Source organism: Anopheles ziemanni, chromosome 3 (assembly GCF_943734765.1).
Source record: "Anopheles ziemanni chromosome 3, idAnoZiCoDA_A2_x.2, whole genome shotgun sequence".
Taxonomy (NCBI): Eukaryota; Metazoa; Arthropoda; class Insecta; order Diptera; family Culicidae; genus Anopheles; species Anopheles ziemanni.
Window position 1 is genome coordinate 91245550 of NC_080706.1, and position 20039 is coordinate 91265588.

At 44.4% G+C, this 20039-nt stretch overlaps 3 protein-coding genes across 3 annotated transcripts; all 3 read right to left on the bottom strand.

Moving 5' to 3' along the window:
- Positions 1 to 5570: 5570 nt before the first annotated feature.
- LOC131289233 (long-chain fatty acid transport protein 4) lies at positions 5571 to 17797 on the bottom strand. The gene is made up of 11 exons (XM_058318445.1): positions 17448 to 17797; positions 14122 to 14602; positions 11504 to 11892; positions 9970 to 10077; positions 8209 to 8368; positions 7334 to 7535; positions 7046 to 7238; positions 6899 to 6977; positions 6539 to 6808; positions 6367 to 6457; positions 5571 to 6278 (listed from the first exon to the last, which is right to left on the bottom strand). Exons 2-11 carry the CDS (start codon positions 14316 to 14318, stop codon positions 5970 to 5972), a joined length of 1998 nt encoding a protein of 665 aa, XP_058174428.1. The 5' UTR covers positions 14319 to 14602; positions 17448 to 17797; the 3' UTR covers positions 5571 to 5969.
- Positions 17798 to 18775: 978 nt separating this feature from the next.
- Positions 18776 to 19203, bottom strand: LOC131287712 (uncharacterized). The gene has a single exon (XM_058316788.1). It carries the CDS (start codon positions 19201 to 19203, stop codon positions 18808 to 18810), a length of 396 nt encoding a protein of 131 aa, XP_058172771.1. The 3' UTR covers positions 18776 to 18807.
- LOC131287713 (cytochrome c oxidase assembly factor 4 homolog, mitochondrial) lies at positions 19173 to 19508 on the bottom strand. The gene is made up of 2 exons (XM_058316790.1): positions 19374 to 19508; positions 19173 to 19313 (listed from the first exon to the last, which is right to left on the bottom strand). Exons 1-2 carry the CDS (start codon positions 19446 to 19448, stop codon positions 19200 to 19202), a joined length of 189 nt encoding a protein of 62 aa, XP_058172773.1. The 5' UTR covers positions 19449 to 19508; the 3' UTR covers positions 19173 to 19199.
- Positions 19509 to 20039: the final 531 nt, after the last annotated feature.

The window sequence follows — 20039 nt, forward strand, 5'->3', positions numbered from 1 at the left end:
ACTGTGCCTGTCCGGAGTTGGTGTCCCTGGTGTCCCCAGCCGATTAAGGGGGAAATTGTTTTCCGAGCGGAGTGGGAGTGCGCCAGTTGGGTGGGGAATGAAAATTTGATTAGGAAATTGATCACCGGATATGGTTAGAAATGGCGATACACGATACAGCGCTCCCTGTCCCAAAAGGATAGGTTTGAAAAATGGCACAAAAATAGATTTTCTAACTTTTCCTTATGAAAGTTATACATGATGTAATGAGTATCAATGAAGTCTTAAATTGAATTTTTCATTTATTTGTCACTAAAGAGAAGCAATTTATGATACAAAATATAAACTTTATTTAATAGTGGCTCTTGATATACTGATCCAAATTAAGAAACCGATAGTTTTTTTAATTCTTTTTATAGTTATGTTCTTCAAAGTGAGTTTTTGTTTTAAACTATCGTATTTTATTTTCTTTTTTATACCCAATTCTGTAATTAATTTGTTGTTGTTCTTTTTTCTACTAGTTTATGCTTTATGGTTATAATTAGTATCCAAAATAGTTTTCACTTGAATTGGTAAATGCCTTTATGCACTTAATGTTTTCTTTTGTAACGATAAATATTAATTTGCTTAGAGTGATGACGTTTTTTTTTTTAAACAACAATCATCATCATTTTTTTTATTTTAAGCCGTTCAAAGATAAAATGCGCGACATTTTCGGTAAGAAGTAGTAATGATCTTGTTGTAGTAGTCTTTATCCTTCAAAACAATCAACCAAAACACGTCAATGAAAGGGTACTAAAGTCTGACCATAAGTAAATTGAACCAAGGAAAGCGCGCTACTGTGGCGCTTCTAGTGGCGTCAGCCGAAAACTAATATTTTTAATAGTATTGGTAAATAGTAACAATGAAGTTGTGAAAGTTTCAGAGCTGTACTATTGTTTTTTGCAAAATGCCGTATAATGGAAATTGATCGACCAAAAATAGCTCCGCACAAAATACTATAGCACCTAGGCAACAGAGCAAATTGAATAGACCGGGAACCCATTAAAAGAAAAAACAAAAAAATGACAAGTATTTTTCTTTTGTACAGTTTTACATAAGGTTTGTTATAAAAATAGGTTTTTACTATTTACGTGTTCCCTGTTCTTATAAATTTACGTATTTTGTTTTTGGTTCTTGCATTAACGCCCGTATCGTGGAAGGGGACACCGTATTCGCAACCTCCGTTCACTTCCTCTTCCCAAGAACATCTCTAACTGTTCCAACACTTCGTCTAAAATGAAGTTTTGTGATTGCACAGAATTTTTCAATAAGGCGAAACTCTGGGAAATTTGGTTTTGGTACCAAGTGGATCTTATTGGCCCAGTACCACTCCAAGACAACCTTGGAATAATGGCAGGTCGAAAAATCAGCAAAACAAAGTACGTGAATTTATAAGAACAGGGAACACGTAAATAGTAAAAACCTGTTTTTATAACAAACCTTATGTATAACTGTACAAAGGAAAAATAATTGAAATTATTTTTTTCCTTTTTTATGGATTCCAGGCTTTGTCAATCTGTCCACCGGCGCTCCACTGATTTGTGCGGAGCTATTTTTGGTCGATCAATTTCCATTATACGGCATTTAGCGAAAACCAATAGTACAGGTCTGAAACTTTCACAACTTCATTGTTACTATTTACCAATACTATTAAAAATATTAGTTTTCGGCTGACGCCACTAGAAGCGCCACAGTAGCGCGCTTTCCTTGGTTCAATTTACTTATGGTCAGACTATAATAAAAAAGTCAAACTAACTGAAAAAAGCTCAGTGAACCACAGTTTTCACCGGAAAACATTTTTTTCGTCAACATTCAGCCAAACCACCGGGCAGACCTGTCTCCGGCACCCGAAAGTGAGCGTGGCCAATCTGTAACGCGACAATGACGATGATGGCACAAACGAACGACAGACACGCCAGCAAGTGGACGGGCCGGTTTTCGTCGTGTCGAAATTAATTTGTTACAAAATCCGTTACCAGCATGACGGGTTTGTTCGTTTGTTCGTGGAAAATGGAGCGAACTAAGGGGGCAGTATAGAGTAAGGATCGGTATTTGAAGTACGGCTCTTGTCCGACGGGCGTGCAGTGTGAGAAAGAGTGAGAAAGCGAGTTGTAAAAGTGCGTTTCATCGTCACTTCAAGTCTCACAGGCCGCATGCCACCGGGCTGCTAAAATATATTTGCGGAATATCGTCCACTTACGGCGGCTGGGTAGGTTTTTCCGTGTCCAAGCTGGCGGGCTCCCGGCTCGGTCCGCTATCTCTGGCAAGCGCCACTTCAATGTTTGCTACCGTATCGTATCGGATTCATTCGCTTCGGCAAACGCGCGTTCCGTTCCGTTCCACCAGAAGTGGATGCCGTGCTGAATACTCGGCTAGTACCGCTTGTGGTGTTATGGCCACTCCTGCCCTGCCTTCAACATACACGCACACACCCACACACCCACACACAACCACGAACGACGAGCATCACCGGCAGAGATTCAATTCCAACATCTGTCATTTTGATAAAAACATGTGTTTTTGTGTTCCATCATTTTACTTATCGCAAACTCAAATCCATTAGTGAGCAGCGTGTACCAACACACATACGGACAAGGTGCAGGGTGGCCCACTACACTGTACCACTCGCACTTTAGCATTCGTGCTGTCCCATTCCCTTCCTCCCTGGGAATTCCCTCCCCATCCTTCTCGCTAAACTCGAGCAACGAGCTTTCATTGCAAGCCATCCACTTCTCCTACTTGTCATTTGACGATCGTGTCGATCCATCCTCGTCGCCATTTCCCCCCCCCCCCCCCCGACTCCGGTTGAAATGTGTCACAAATGCATTCTTTTCTCTTTTCTTTTGCAGAAATTTGACGCTTCGATGATGGATTTCGACAATTTGCTACGTGTACCTACGATTTTGAAACCACCGATGTGCGTTCACTAGAGTGTTTTAGTTTTTAGGTACCATAAGGGTATCGAGGGGTAAAACAAACAGCGTCATTGTTATTTTATAATATTTTTACTTGGATTTTTAATTGAATTATGATTTAAAACAAATGCAACAAACATAATTTATTAATAAGTTTCTTCAAAGAAACATTTCAATGTCATGAAGAATGTAGAACAAAAGTAGTGGAGAAAAAAGTTTGGTACATGCCTTTAGGAAATAATTTTTAAGAAAACATACATTCGGAGTTGGTAATACAGTTGTATGTGGTATAAATGCATCCTTTAACATTCTATAAATTGTACTTGATAGATTAAATTTGTTCCATTGAACCTTCATTTTTAACTCTTACTGCCAAAAGACATTATTTTTGTGTTAGTTAAGAATCAGTTTTCTAGATAATTATTTTAAATTAAAAAAGTATTTTTATGTTGAGTAATACTGGCCAGGGGATGTTGCATTCGACTCCTTCGTGGATAAACCTTCGATTATACTCATGGAGGCGCCAGGTACCTCACGTGGCACAGCCGCAACTTCCATCGCTGGATAATCGCGATAATGTAAATACACATTTACCGACCGACCAATCTCATCGAAGCGCATGAATTAATAGCTGTTCAAGCGTTTATCAATGCCCGTACCAACACACGAAGCGCTAATTTGCGATCCCATGTGACCGTTATTTTTAAAAAAGCAATGGGCGCCTCCATTAATCTTTTTTGGGAGGAAGTTTTCGCCAGCTCCAGATTTTCGCTCCCACAGTCCGTGTTCCGTATTCGAGTGCGTGTGCTTTTCTTTTTCTTTTTTTTTTGGGTTGCACTTCCAATCGGCCGTAATCTGTCGATAACAGTCTGATTTGTTCAATCATTACCTCTCTCCGGTCCTCCACGTTAGTGCCGTTCCTCCACTTTGGTGCCGTGGTACTTTCGGCGCGTTTTCGAGGGAGGGGAAAAAAAGAGGCAACTATCGCCACCACCGTTGTCCATTTTAATAGCGTCGTATCGTGAATCATACATTTTGACAGCGCACCAAAACGGGAGGGAACGAAGGGTTTCGGGCCGAAAAAGGGCTGGCGTGGAGGTTGTCCATTTCGTCCGATCGAAACCACCGCGTGCATCAGTGTGCGGCTCGTGGAAAACCAATCTAATTCCCGTTATACGGAACCACCCACCTACCCATGCATCCTCCCCATCCCCTCCGCCCGTCCAGTATGCACTTGCGCCGCGCATCGCTAATTGGTTATGCGACGATAAGTATTTGTTATGACAATAGCAACACCAAATTTGCATAAACACTACAGGACACCTCGCGCTCGGGCGACGGCACACATGGCGGCACTTGTGCCTGTATGTATGTGTGTGTGTATGTGTGCGAGTATCCGCAGCGGCTTTGTCACCGGTCACTTTAGCATATCGAATGTTTGTGTATTCGCGAACCGAACCTTCTGCTTCCGCCAGACCCCCCAGTTCCAACCAGCTTCCATCTGGACGAAATTCCATCAGAGTTTCGCCGTCCCACCATTTATAACCCAAGCTTTTCCCCGTGCACCGTCCCGGGTGCAATATTTATCCGGCTTCCCTCCTGCCGGCCAAACACGCGCGACATGCATGTATATTGCAACCGCCCATCCCGCCGTGAGTCCTTCCGCTGCATTAGCGAAACCGAAATCGAAAAGTGCTAAATTGAATTTTATGGAAATTAAATCGGCGCCACGGGGTCGGGTGGGAAATGGGCCCCCTTTGCTCCGCCCGCTCCAAGCGTGCGCCACTGTGTGCGTGCGAGTGCGGTGATCGGAGTTGTCGAAAATAAATTAATACAAACATTAGCGTTTATTTTCCTCTCGGTCATCATATATAAAATGATTTCCTTTTTTTGTTTTGTTTTTTGTGTATCATCCCTCCAGTTCCAGCTCACGTTCCCTACCATCCACAATTCCGGAGCCTGTTTGGGTTTTGTTTTAGCTTTAGTAGTGGAGCCATCCAGCCCAACCCAACCGTGTGGAGGAGGGGGATGGAAAAAGGTGACTGAAAATTTGCATTCCCGTGCATCATCATCACCATCATCATCCTCACACGCCGGGTGCGACGATGCGGCATAAAAACGTATAACAAACAAGCCGGCAAATAAACAAACAAACAAACAAACAAACGGATGGGAAAAAAAGAATTCGTCACCCGGGTCGGCATGGGAAAAGCGCAGCTGAAAATGAGCCCCAAACATGGACGATGATGAGGCGTGTGTGTTAAGGTAAAATATTGAAAATTATGCATCTATTTGATAAATTTTGCGCTCGTGTTAGCGTACCGTTGTATAATTCCCCACTCTTTTTTTTAAATTTCTCACAAGAATGAACGTGTGACCATGTTTGGACGTTTTTTTCGTTCCCTCCGAGAGTATTGTTTGCTATTTTATGTTAAGTCTTTTGCTGGAACAAATCATACGAGCGTCAGTTGAATGGGGGAAAATACACATCAAGCCATGTTTGCGGAACATTGAAGTGAATCCAATTAATTGAAATGTCATTTTTCTTTGAGCCCTCTTTGCATAAAGCCTATTTTAAACCTTTTACGTAAATGTATAACTAAACCCTATCAATAACAAAAACGCACATTGATCAATTCTACAGAATAAAGGTTTATTACTACCGGTTTACTTAAGATGTTTAACAGTTTCGCTACATAATGAGAGAGTTAAAAAAAATGCAACAATCTTATCATACATATGATTAGATCAATGGTGCGCCCGACCTATCGAGCTTTTCTAACATCGACAACAGTGCGTTGGAGTGTTTTGTTTGCCTTTCTTTTAATTAGAAATTTCAGTCATTTTGCTTATTTGGTTTGGTGATCGTGAGTGGAGACGAAAACAATTATTAAACGTATTTAAAAACCTATCGCTATGAACAACCCACACAATAGCTAAATGGAATCGCACTCCGCTATGAACGGTGTGCAGCGGCACTAGTCTTTTTTTTTTGTTTTTTTTTTTTTCTGTTACTAGTCATCCGATTAAACTTTATAGCCTCGCCTTGCCACTCTTTATCAGCTCGTGGTCCGCCGTCGTGAACAACCGGTAGGTGCCGTTGCTCTGCAGGAAGTAGATCGGGTCGCGGATCTTGCCCAGGTCGTACCCATCCACCTGCAGGTCACGTTTCTTCAGCTTGAACGTCGTCGTCATCGGCACCTCCGAGAGCACACGGATGAACAGAGGTCGGGCGTAAGCGGGCAGACTGGCACGGATTCCGGCCGCCAGCTGCTCCATGTCCACCTTACCCTCCGGATCGACGATGGCTGCCATTCCGGCTTTACCCTCGGTTTCGGGGATCTAGGGAAGCAACATGTGGGAAATAATATCGTGCGTCTTTCGTGTTCGATGGATGAACGAAACGGCTCGCTCAGTATGAGATACTCACATCCACTCCGTAAACAGCGCAATCCTTCAATCCGACGATCGTTGTTATCACTCCTTCCACTTCCGACGAGGCAACGTTCTCTCCGCGCCATCTTAAACCGAAACACACGAATATAAATTAATCATCCTAGCATATCGTAAACAGAGGGCATGGGAAACACCACCCCACTCACCGGAACGTGTCACCCGTTCGGTCCTTGAAGTAATAGTTCCCAAGCAGATCCTGCACCAAGATGTCGCCCGAGTTGAAGAAGATATCGCCCTTCCGGAACACGTCATGCAGCACCTTCTTCTCCGAGGCCGCCTTGTCCGCGTATCCAACGAAGGAGTTGAGTGCCTTCTTTGGGTTTATTTTACCAACGAACACGCCGGGCTCGCCTGGTTTACACTTGATGCAGAAGCCATTGGAACCGCGGATGATTTCACCAGTTTCTTCATCACAGCTTTTATATGAAAAAAATGGCACACAATTTTGGTTAGTAACACAATACGGTCTTTGCTCATCAAAATCTTGGATTTTTAATTGTACTTACCGAATGAGCGTCACAGGGTAAATGGCCTTTGCGAAATTCGGAACAAATCCCACTGCACCCATCGTATTGTCAATGTTTACTAAAAGTAAAAAACACCATATAAGAAACATTCCACACCTGCTTTGTAAATAGATCCGAAGCACATACAAAGGTTTGAATTGCCCTCGGTCGATCCGTAGAACTCGCCAATCTGGGCAATATTAAAGCGCGCGACGAACTGGGGCCAAATCTGTGGCCGTAGACCGTTGCCAAACATCAGCCGGACGGTGTGCTGCGTGTCGGTCGGCTTCGGCGGGGTCATCAGCACGAAGCGACAGATCTCTCCAATATATTGTGCCACCTTGTGTTTCCCAAGTGAAGACAAGAAAACAAAATGAAGAAAGGACAAGTGAAAGCTCGTTCCTGTAACGAAAGATAAAGTTCACCGCGACTTACCGTGCACTTGTACCGGATACAGTCCGTCCAGAAGTTGGAAGCGGAGAACTTCTTGCGCAGGGCGGCCGTCACGCCGCAAAGGAGCACACTGCCCACCCCGATCATGCCGCCAGCCGAGTGGTACAGGGGGAGGGAATTATAAATGATATCGTCATCTCGGAAGCTCAGCATGTAGTAGCAACCCAACGCCATGAAGGTGTACCTGCAAAAGCCGGCGACCGGCAAATGGACACACATTTAACTCAGCTCCGTATTGAGGGCCGGGCGAATGATGGCAATGATGATGATGGTTGGAAAAATTACGATCATAAACCGGCACATCATAAATAAAACGATACCGCGTGCGTGAGACGAGCCAACAAGAAAGGAATAACACTTTGAAAGGTTCACACGGTTCTATTCGATAATCTCACAAATCAGAAGAAAAATAAATAAAAACATGAGAAAGGACATGACGACAAAGAAAGAGAACGAGAAGAACGTTTTTCATTTACTTTTTTGAAACAAATTGCATGTTAATGATGATAAAAATATTATCAATAAAACTAACAGTATATAAAAAATAAAAGAGTAACTAGAAAATAATACCAGCTTGACGAACACGTGAAACATGGGAACGTGTTAGATTCTCACAAGTAAATCAGTAAACTCATCTTATTAATATCCGCAATGAAGAAAGATTAATGTACACCAAAACTAAACGAATCGATGGACCGAGCGAAAGGCGTACGCATGAGTTCCCTGCCTAGACGACGACGGAATGAAAGCAACGGCTTCCGGCCGTTGGATGGATAATACTGCACACGAACCTTGCGCACCCACATACACCGCTCAGCCCCCCCGGCAGGAACGAACGACTCACTCCTACAACTCACCTTAGGTTTGTAATGACGGCCGCCTTCGGCATGCCGGTCGTGCCGGACGTATAGATGTAAACCAATTTATCTTTCGGTGATATATCATTCGGGATACTGCTTAAATCTACGCTTGAGCCACTGCTGCCACTATCCAGGCTGAGCCTTAAATCTTCCGCATCTAAAACAGAAAAATTTGCGCACGTGAGAAGATGATTTATGATTATCAATTATTTCGTATCGCATTAAAAGCGTCCACCAGAGCGCCGCTTCTCATCCTTTCATCCGTTCGCCGTTTCTCTTGCGAAAATACAAAGTCCAAGGAGTACGTATGTGTGAAGGACACCACAACCACGCAGGTGTACATGGTCACCTACCCCAACCATTGGTGCCAACAGCTGGGGCTTTGTACGAAACCTTTCTCCAGCACACATACGAAACTCATCGTCCCGGTACACAGTGGGACCATATCAGGATGCATTCGTGTTGAATGTGGAAAGTGAAAAATAGGGTAAAGACATAAACTCGAAACGTAATGCAAACATTACGTAATCTTCTTCTTTGGGATAACAACCGTCTTCGGTCATGCCCATCAAGAGGCTTATACACTAAACATACTCTCTTTGTGTAAGTGGATAGTCAGTTCTTTTTTACACGGGAGGATCCGGTCTCGGTTGCGATTCGATAATATGAAAAATAAAATAAATTGGAACAAAATAACATACATTTTCTCATGCATTCAATATTTCCTCCCATCTTTTGGTAACTAATTCGGATGGGAACAGATGATTCTTTAAATAAAGATAAATTGCTTAACTCTGTAGAAAAGGTTTCAATGCAATTCCTGAACCATCCTGGTTCGCTTCTTTTCCTATAACTATTCAACACAATTTGGACACATTTTTCGTATTAACAAAATTAAGTTCAACGCTTGTTTTACTCCTTAGATTTTAATTTCATAGTTATGATATCTACTTCCTCGCTATATTCGCCCACAGTGCACAAATTTCATCGTTAACACCCCCCGATCGTGCAAGAACCGTGTATGTGAGAAGTTTGTGTTTCTGGCGTTGGTTTTTCGCAGAAAGGTGATAAAACTTAGCGCCACGAAGAGAGGGAGACAGAAAAAAACACACACTACAAGGACGTGAACCGTCCTTAGTGAATGAGTAGAGTTGGCAGTCGTGGCAGAGAAGGATTCAGGAGTGGGATAATCGAAGGGGTGAGGGTTGAGAGCAAAAAAAAAGAACCCCAAGGCTGGGGTAAAACGCAAAGGCACGAATATACATCATCGGAGGAATCGAGATGTGTGCAATTTATGGGAAAACACCAGAGGTTTCGGACAGCCTTTGCTGCCTGTTGTTAGAAGCAACCCGGAGAACGTCGTCGTCCTTTCACTCGCTCCTGCTTTTCCCATTGGAAGGACTTGGAGATGGTTCTATCCGACACACGGCTCGTTCCCCAGCGCCAACCGTGCGAAACCGTCTGGGAAGTGATGACTGGTTGAATATTCTTAAACCGCCGCCTCGAGCGTGGGAGCTCCAGGAGACGATAGAACACCAACGTGAGGCCCACCGGGAGGCAAACCGTCGCGGGAATTGAATAGACATAAAGCAGCGGAAGAAAGCGAATCGGACGGAATTATTGGACAAAGCTTTAAAACATAACCCTTTCCCCGGGAGGTGGAGGAGAGTGTGTCGAAGGAGGCCCGCCAGACCGTTGGCAGGGGGGGGACGGGTGGCTGGGTTTCGATCGGGTGCAATTGAATAAAAACTCATTTACCTGGCAATGGGTCACTGCTGGCGCCGGCCTCGGCACCGGCATTCTCGGTGCGGAATAGATGTACCGGCAAGCCTTTTATGCCGTCCTGCTCGTTTATTTCGGCGATCGCTGCAAAAGACATTGGGAATATTAACGATTTGTGTGTGTGTGTGAGGCGGATTTTCCTAAGGGTGGGAAGGTGTTTGAGGGTTAACCCCAATCCCGACTGCTTGATGGTGAATGGGTTATGATTTCTTAATTACTTTTTCCACAAAAACCGAACCACCTTCAAAAGCGTTCCAGGTTTTCACTCTTTGCCCAAAGAGTTGGTTTTCCTTTTGCGTATAAATAAATTCAACTGCAAGTGAAGTGCTAGTAACGAGGCATGGCTCAACATGCTACACCTGGAAATAAGTTTGATTGGCATTGAATTTGGTAGCTTGGCCCACACAGCATTACGGCGAATAATATTCTTTGCAATTCTAGAAAGCAGATTAGCTTTTCAAATTGTTTTGTTTGTGATGGCATTGAATTTAGAAGTTCCTTGAATTTTATCAAAGTAGCCACAAATCAATTTCAAATCCCAGTCAGACAAAACCAACCAATACGCCCGGTACTTGAAACGAATTAATAGATTCAATTCACTTTATACTATTTTCATGATTTGTGAGTTTGCCGGAAGGATTATTTTTTAGTTCGATTTCCAATTGCAATCTAATAATCAATCAATTTGGAAATGACTCCCATTCCGAGGTGACTGACAGCTGATGTACACTCGGACTTAATTAAAAACGCCAACCAACGTTGGACGTCAAAAGTTGTGTTTTGGAAATATCCCTTCGACGAGGAAAAACTACATCGTGAAACGCAATTGAAATCCCAAACTCCTGTCAATCCTTTCTAGGAAAGTTCTTAAAAATCAATTAGGGATCCGTTCATAGGACAGAATGGAAAAACACAAAGTCCTACAAACAACACGCGTGGGCCCATTCGTGTGGTAAATCCTGCCTACCGCTTTTGCAATGAGGTGGCAATAATCAACCCAATTGCTACGGTCAGTCCGGGTCCGAGTGTTGGGGTTTTTTTCTTGCTTGCGTTTTTATTTGTTCGAGAAAGGAAGCACCCGGAACGAAGGCATTCACCGTGTTTTGAGATACTCAGGTAGCTAATCCAATTTTTTGCCCCCTCCCCCGTCTCGGGGGATCGGGGAAAATGCCCTCCGTAGTGTTCTGGCGGTCGGCGATAACCCAACTGAATGGGTGGGGAATTTTTCCGCTGAACTCCACGTTCATCTAGGAATCGGTGTGGAAGAAATACCCTGACCGCCGGATACAAGACCGAACGGGCGAATGAGTGTGTGCAGTCAGGCGGGCGAAACGAGAACCCATCGATCGTCCCCCGATGAGCCGTCCCGGTTCCGGTGTGCCGGCAACAAGACAGCAGGTTTTTCCCACCGCCCGGTTCTCGAAGGCTCAAAAGACAAGAACTAGGGCTGGGACCGTCCGGTCCGACCCCGAAATGATTGATTGACAGTTTCTATTATCACTCAACTCACCTCCGGCCAGCTCCGAGCTGACGATGATGGCCTTCGAATGGGCCACCGTTATCGAGTGACGCAGCGTTTCCTTGCGCAGGTTCGAGTTGATCAGCGCGGTTACGACGCCGATTTTGGACAGGCCGAGCCACACGCACGGATACTCCAGCCGCGTTTCCATCAGCAGCGCTATCGTGTCACCCTTCCGGAAGCCGCGGGCGTAGAAGTGGGCCGCGATGCGGTCCGCCAGCTGCTTCACCTCCGCGAACGTCAGCTGACCGTCGTCCATCAGGAAGGCGACCTTGTTCGGGTGGCGGGCGACCACGCGCTCGAAGATCTGTACCACGGTCGCGCCGGATCGCTCATGCCGGTAGAGAGACACGTTCAGCTTCAGGAATATCACCGCCGTCCTGCAATCGACACAAAGCAGATTTAATTATATGGAAGGTTCTTTGGTTTTCGCATAACACTTTTAAAATGCAATCAGTAACATTTGTCCGGTATTAATTATGCCCCAGACATCCTACCTTTAAACAATATACCGTACTTTCGCATGTATATTATCATTCTTATGCAACACTATCCCAGGATGTATGCGAAATTCGACTATTTTTCTTCTCTCTTTTAAAAGATTCTCTATTTGATAAATTTATCTCGACGTCATCACCATTTTCATTGCAATTAAATACCATTTAAAGAGTTGATACAGAATTTACAAAACTCAACTAAAGGTACAAAGAGATTGTGATTCGCTTTTTCACACTTTCGTGTCTCTTAAGTGATAAACAAAAGTCATATGTAACGCTTTCTTCAATTATAGAGAAAACAGTAAAACAAAATGCTAGTAAATTGTCATTTCAAGAAGTATAAGTACATAAATAAAATTATTTTTACAAGTAAGAACAAGTCCAAAAAAATATTTTAAAAAAATTGATTGTGAATAATAAAGCTACTTCTAAAAGCTTATTATGACCAACGATATAGAAATACTTTCTCCCGGATAAATTCTGCTTATCAGCGGACACATGCGGACAGCGCCATCCGAACAGGCGATCCAACGAAGAATTTACGACCCACTGATTGCACGTGCTACGTCATCCATCCTCTCGGGCCACGCTTGTAATGCGAATTTTCCTCCCTCCCACCCACCCACCCTATGGACCAGCTGGGTGGAGGTGTTCTCGCGTGTTTCATTGTCTCGATTGCTTGACACGCGAACCCGCGCGCGTTGTGTGTGTGTGTGTGTGTCTTTATGTGTGGATATATGTAATTTTGATTTTCTTTTTCACTTCTGTGCACCGTGACACGGGCAACGCGGCGAAAGGCCAGTTCAAGTTCATCAAAAACCACGATGATCAAGTGACAATCGTCGCTTGTGCCCGCGATGTGGATGCGCGCACGCGAAGGAAATTGTAAATAATAATCATCTGCTTCTGCTGGCAGGGCATTATCGGTCGACAACGGTGGCCACCGTTTCGGTACGAACGATAAACAAACAGTATATTACGGCACTGGAGACGTCGCGTACGTTGGCAATGCGAAGGCAACAACGGTTATTTAAGATTTCTATCGTAAAAACTTAACACCATGTAGTGCAGGAGGAATTGGATGGACACGATTTGCATCACGAATCGAGGAGGTAATTAAAGCTACTAATTGAAGGTATTTGTTATTACATTTCTTGTCGTTATAATTAACTTAGCAATGATACATACAATTTTGATCTGCACCACGAATGTTTGTGTTGTTGAATAAAAGCGATAAAATTTCAACAACCTTTAAAAAATTTAAATAAAAGTAACATATAAAACATTCGTCACCCAAAGAACATAACTTATGTGTGATTAAATGGAACAATCTCGTGGCCAAAAGGAAACAAATTCAACGAACGCCATTTAACCACAAACTAAAATGATAGGCCATCAATTCAACCAGCTTAAACCTCAAGTTGTTGAGTTTCATTTAATTCCACCCTAATGTGTGTCCCGTGCAGCAAATCGGACCAACTTTTCACCTGCCACCGGCAAACGATAACATGGCCACCCGCGTACCGGCGTAGCTGAGCAGTGTGCGATAACGCGCGCACTTGCATTGGCCGCGGGAAAGTGTAATTGAGCGTGATTTCACGAACATTATCACGGCTCTTGGATACTAATTTTCCCCGACAGTCGCCTGATGCGACCGAGCCGTACATTAAAGTATTACGTCGGTGCCACCAGCCCCACCCGTGCCGTTTCGTTCACCAGCCGCACATGTCATTAGGAATTAGGCGTGGAGCGGCTGTCTCCGGAGGATTCAATTTCGCATTCCCAGAGCGGGGCGAATTGAATCAAACTTGCATCCAGTTCCCGACCATGTCCGTCGGAGACATTGGGACGTGTGAATTGTGTGTCTACTTAGAAACAATCAGCATCATCAGCGACGAGAGGCGGTGCGCTCGCCGGTACGGTCAACATAAATCATCATCACGATGCAGGCACGGCCATCACGAAGCCCTTGCACCGAGCGTTCCACTGGGGTTTGCCACTGGAGTCTTCGCATCCGGGCCGCGGGATGGATGAGCTGCATCTTAATGCTACCGGCGACTGCTTTCCCAGCACGCATTCCCCGGCTTCCTTCTGACACCCTCACATGCTCACCGTAAGTCTCGCGGGAGCGACAGGATGCTGGCGTACACGGTCGATGGGCGATCGCCGGTGATGAGGTACAGGACGATCCCGGTCAGTATCGACTGCGGTATCAATCTCTGTCCGATCGCTAATGATGCCGCCATGCCGGCTGCCGTGATTCCGGCCAGCGTCACGAACTTCTGCCTCAGACTCAACTCGACCAGCATTTTGGTATCACTTTTCTCTGTTCCGTTTGCAAACGCTTCCGCCGCGCGTTTCCCGTCGGGTTTTGTGACAAATCCGTCACCACGCTGCTGTCCGCTGCTGATGCTACTGCAATTGGAACGTCCTGTTTGAATCGCAATGCACACCCCTACAGATTGCGAAGAAATCAAAAACGACAACAAAAAACCCCCCGTTGGCTCGGAAGCCAAACGGAACACGGTCGAACAAGGCGCGACACGCTATGGGGTGTGCCTCGTTGGTGGTATCACTTTCTGGTGTTATGAATCTGGAAAAAAATGAAAAAGGACAACAATTAGGTATTTCAATCGCTCCAAACACTGACAGGCGTGAGAAAAGTTGTTTTCTTATGCTGTCGAATTTTTAAAGGAGAACCAGCTTGATTCAATTGGGTTGGAAAAATAATAAAATATCTTTTTAAAAACTGTCGTCGTAATATATTAGTTTACCAGAAGAGTTGCAATTTTTAATTATAATAGCCAAAATCAATTTGACCATTAGAAAAAGATTTTATATTTTAAATTTCCAAAAAAGATGAATAGTTAGCACGGCAGTGACCCCGAGAAACATCTTCTGGAACTGTTAAAAAGAATAGATGAAAGTTCTTCATCAAACAAAAGTGACAAAAGTAAAAACAAGAAGCAAATGTTGTGAAGTTAGAATTTTTTTCTTTCCCTATATTAACAATCGAAATTTAACACTATAAGAAAATGACCTCAAATGAGCCTATGTGTTGTGTTAAGTTAGATAATCCGCCTCATTAGAATGAATTACATGAAGATCCTGCGATCCATTGTAGATGAGAAATGCAACAACAGTATGTTTAATCGTTGAGCACATAAAGACCTGACAAAGTTAAAACTGATAAGCGTGGACGGTTCTTATCTATAACACACATCTCATTGGGAGCTGTTTGCTGTGAAACTTTGATTATGCAATAAACGCATCTACGTTGTAAATATGCTGCGACTAGTGGAATAATTTACAAACGGTGAACGTACGAGCGTTCGCCTGTTCTGAAGAAGGGTCTATTAGGAAGAATATCAAACAAATACGGAAATTATTACACTTAATATTTTTGTGTGGTTCTTGTTGTCATTTTTTCCACACACAAATTAAATTAATTTTTTTCCTAATTTTAATTTGAAAAAAAAAAAACTGTTAATTGTATCATACTCCTACCGGTCCTTATCATTTATAATCATTACATTGAAACCCCGTAAATTGCTTAAGCAAATAAAACTATTAAAGATATCTATCGCATTACATGACTATGTATAAACACAATCTTTAAGTTACACGTGGCCCTATACCCATTACGAATCGCGCGTAGGTCATGGCTTCATCATTCTTGATATACAATTGATTTTATCAAAATGCAGTGTCACTCGTTTCTCGCACACCATTCCGGTGGTCTTACTAATCATTTTTATTTCTACCCACAACAAAACGGTACGGAGACCCTGGCTACAACATGGCCATATGTTCGACCGGTGAACGTACGACCGAATCATTAGCGTATATGCAGATGCAGACAGACCTGTGTACGAGGTTCTACTTTGCATATCTCGAGCGAATGGAGGAAGGAAGTAGGGCACAATACCGAACCTCGACGTCTTGCCACAAGCCTCGCCCGCGGTGTCAGCGTGGGGAATGTGCCGGGAATTTAATTAATCACCGACGGCACACCACCCGATGCGACAGGAAGGTTAAATGGGAGCTCCGCACAATTGATTATCGAAGCACGTTTCCGATGGAGAGCGTCAAGTTCACAGCCGGAACGTTACGACGCACACCTTTGGAAGGCACGACGAAGGAACTGCATCAATACACGTGCCTCAGAGTGGTAGAGGATACGCGCAAAGGTGTAGAACGGCAAACCAAACATCCAAACGCCTGTCCACAGACCGTCCCGGTCATTATCAGCTGATCAAAAGTGTTTCGGTGGTAGTTGTCCAGCATCCCGCACTCGGAGGTTGTATTGCGCGCAAAATGCGCGACAGAAGTTACGAGATCCCCTGAAGGAGAAGACATCTGTCCCTTCGCGTACGACAGTCGATCGACCGGTCGGGCACAAAGTCCACCGGACGCGCCTGATTGGCCAGGACAGGCCGGCACCAAACCGGTGCCTGGGGTACAGATCGCACTTATTGGACTGATCTTTCGTACCCGGGGGATCATCTGGTTCGCTGGTGGACTTTGGCACGGTGTGTCGTATAAGGCAACCTACATTGCAGTACCAGCGAGAGATAAGGACTATCGCGTTAAGAAATGTGTGTTCCACAATCAAATAGGGTTGAGTTTCGTACTGACCTCCAGAGCGACCCCTAGAGGCTGGGACTGATAACCCTACTTGACCGTTCATGCACCAATTAACACAGATCGGAATGCGCGGGCATTGGACCGTTAATTTCGCAAGGAAAAGGGAACTGGAAATGCAAATCAAATCCTCTGCTAACCGCAAGCATCTTTGCTCGCTGGGGCCGGATGCTATTTCAACCCTACACCAACGATGACGAATGCATCTCGCGTATCCATGGAAACGAGCTACCTTGGAAAACTCGTTCGACCGGAACTAGATTTCTGCGTTGCATGCCAGACAAACTCCTCCGACGGTCACCTTGACCCGGCAAATAAATGTTTCGGGTGTATTGTATTGCAGCTCGCTCGCGGTATATGAACGTGCAATACTCATTCGAAGTCCACCTACACGCGTCGAGCGGCTCCAAACGGCTTCAATTAACAAAACACACCCATCAAAGGAATGAGGAAACAATCTTAGTAGGAGCTGAGAACAGTTGTTGAAATCCAAACACTCTGAGCATCTTGCATTTTGCACTTTCAAGTTTGTTGCTTTTAGATTGTTAACGTCCTCTTTTAATGATTTTGGTCTTCTGCCACTCCAAAACTTTACACATTCATCCTCGAAAACAGGAGTTTGCAAATCAGCAAGTCTGTTCTGCCGAAGCATTAATGAATTATTCATGCATTCCCCTAAAAGAATTCTAATAAATTAATTAGGTAAACACAACCAAAACGAGAATTTTGGAGCAAACCAATGGGACATCAAGCCGCAGAGTATTGTGAAATAGAAGTTGAAGACGCTGGATTACCTTTTTTCCCACTCCTAACCGGAGGAGACCGAGAATGATGCGAGTTTGGTTTGATTCGTCACCAACAGCCACTTTGGAATGAATATTTTGGTTTGGTTTTAGGGTAGCGTTAATCTTATCGTGGAAACCATATATCATTAGATAACCGTCCGAGAAAATATCACCACGAGCACAAACTACAACGGAACGGAACCGTGGGGCAGTGAAACGACACTGCCGTCTGCCTTTGGTAAAGGCTTCGACTGAACTATATACCGCTTCGCCGTCCAACCAACGCGAGGCGGGCCAGCGCCGACGGCCTGATGCTTTACGACCCTTCGCGCACTCAACCGACAAAACCGACCGTTTGATTGTATTTGATCTGCGCAAACGATCCCCACGGTGTGGCGTGGTCCGAGAACAGCGTGCGCACCAACGAACAGGCAAAGATCAACTGTCTACGACGCGGAAATAGCGACACCGATCGCACGGTGACGATGTGGTGAATTTGTGTATAAGAACCCTCGCCTCTGTTCGCATACAGCGCACCCACGGGTTTCCGACGAGGCGGTCACATGAAACCCATGCCGCTGGTCCGAGACGGGCGTGCAACGCATCCACAATACGATCGCGCGCGCGAGGCCTTTGTGTCGTAGTTTGTGTGCCGGTTCTAGGGTGGAAAAAGATACACACATTCTTCCCCCTCTTGCCATGGTGGATGTGTTTTTAGTCTCTGGACCATGACACATCCTCCCGATACCGCCAGCAGCATCCGACATCCCTGGAGTAGCTGATGAAACCCGAGATCCATCTCCAAGCAGCACGGATAACTGCGCCGTATGATTATGCACATATGTTGTCGCCCAGCATACGTTCACCACCACCAACAGCAATCGTCGTTGGTCACAATTGGTCCGATCGGATGCGGATTAAGTTAAATTACTTTTCCCACTTTCTTTCTCGTTCGGCAGCAATGCCTGCGTGTGCTGTCCTTTACCATTTTCTATGTTATCTGTATGCGTGGCACGCATCCACCATGCTAGCCTAGGTCATAGGACGATAGGAAGCCAAAGTCTGAATTCTTGCGAATTGATAAATAGCATGCAAGTCATTGAACTGGTTATTACATACTAGACCTTAATTAGACGAGTTAAAAATTCAAATATGATTATTTTAAATTTATACAATTTAACAATATACAAAATAATTCAACGTAAAGAATCTGATCAAGACACAAGCATGAAGATAAAATGAAATATGTTTGTGCATTTATGCATAATCGATTTTACCGGGTCCAGCAATTATTTCGGATATATTATGTAACGTACGGTGGCAAGTTTGGCTACATGAGGAGTGTAACAAATCTATTTACAACAAACAACTACAACAGTCTCAGATGGCCAACTAAGGAATCAATCACGACGCTACGATCGGGCCCTATTCCGAGTACGGTTTCGGTCCCACTCGCCACTTGTGTACGACCGGCATCCCGCACGACCTCGGCAATAACACCCGCATCGGTCGCGCGCTCCGTTAGCAAATGCACCTCTTCCAAACTGTCTACCCTGAGTACTATTTTTGGCTGGCCCTGCATCAACCAGGCGTCTAGTTTAGCTTTACCGGAACCGCCGATCGCCCGCATACTGCACAGAACGGCAGCATGGGCGCATTGTGATGCAATCTTTCCCTTCCTTAAACCTAAATCTGACCGTACTATGAGGACCATTTTCATAGGACCACCGGCAAGGCCGGCAAGCAGCGTGCGGAACAGATTCATTTCCCACTGTACTTGGCCCGTTGCTTCTCCGTGTAATCTTGCATGCAGTGCTTGAATTCTTTTACTACCTCCTGACACAGCCGCCAGTCGCCGGTCTCTGCTATGCACTCCTAAGGAATACACACAATCACTATTATGCCAAGTACGACAGTGAAATGGTAGTGACCTACCTGTACTTTATGGTGAAGGTCGAGGCAGCCGGTACTTTTTAACATTTGTTCAACTGGATCCACTACATCGGACATGATAATATTAGCAAATTTGCGCAAGATACACCGAGTTTCACCGAACCTGTTGTTAACAGTTTGACAATCAAAACAAACAATAACGTTTACCAAGGTTGCGTCGACCAAGCTACTCTGCATAGCACCTCTTTGTTCTTGCTACCGTGATGACTTTCTTTTATAAATTTAAATAAACTGAAACTAAGCTAATGCTGCATCAGAATAATTTTGACGATATATTTGTATTGTGAATTGTTTTTTCCCTTCACATAACAAGAGCAAACAAATCGAAGGGTTTGTAGCACAGTGGCGTCATCTTGCGAAATTAGCTTGGAAGTTCAACATGGCTTGCTGCAAGATGACTAGAACGAAGCAGTGTTGCTTCAGAAGCAAGTACCGCTTTCTTGCAGTTACCTCGGAAAGCCAATCTGACAGTTCAAACGATTAATCTGTCAAAGGTTTGTTAGAAATTCAGTCCAAGTCTGATGCGTTCGCAAGTGGATCTCCGCGTCGCGTTCGCTCGTTGTTAAATCCCTATTTCTACAGTCTAATTTAATTTCTACCCAATAGTTTTCAAAACGTTTTACCACCTATGATTGTATTTTAAAGGTT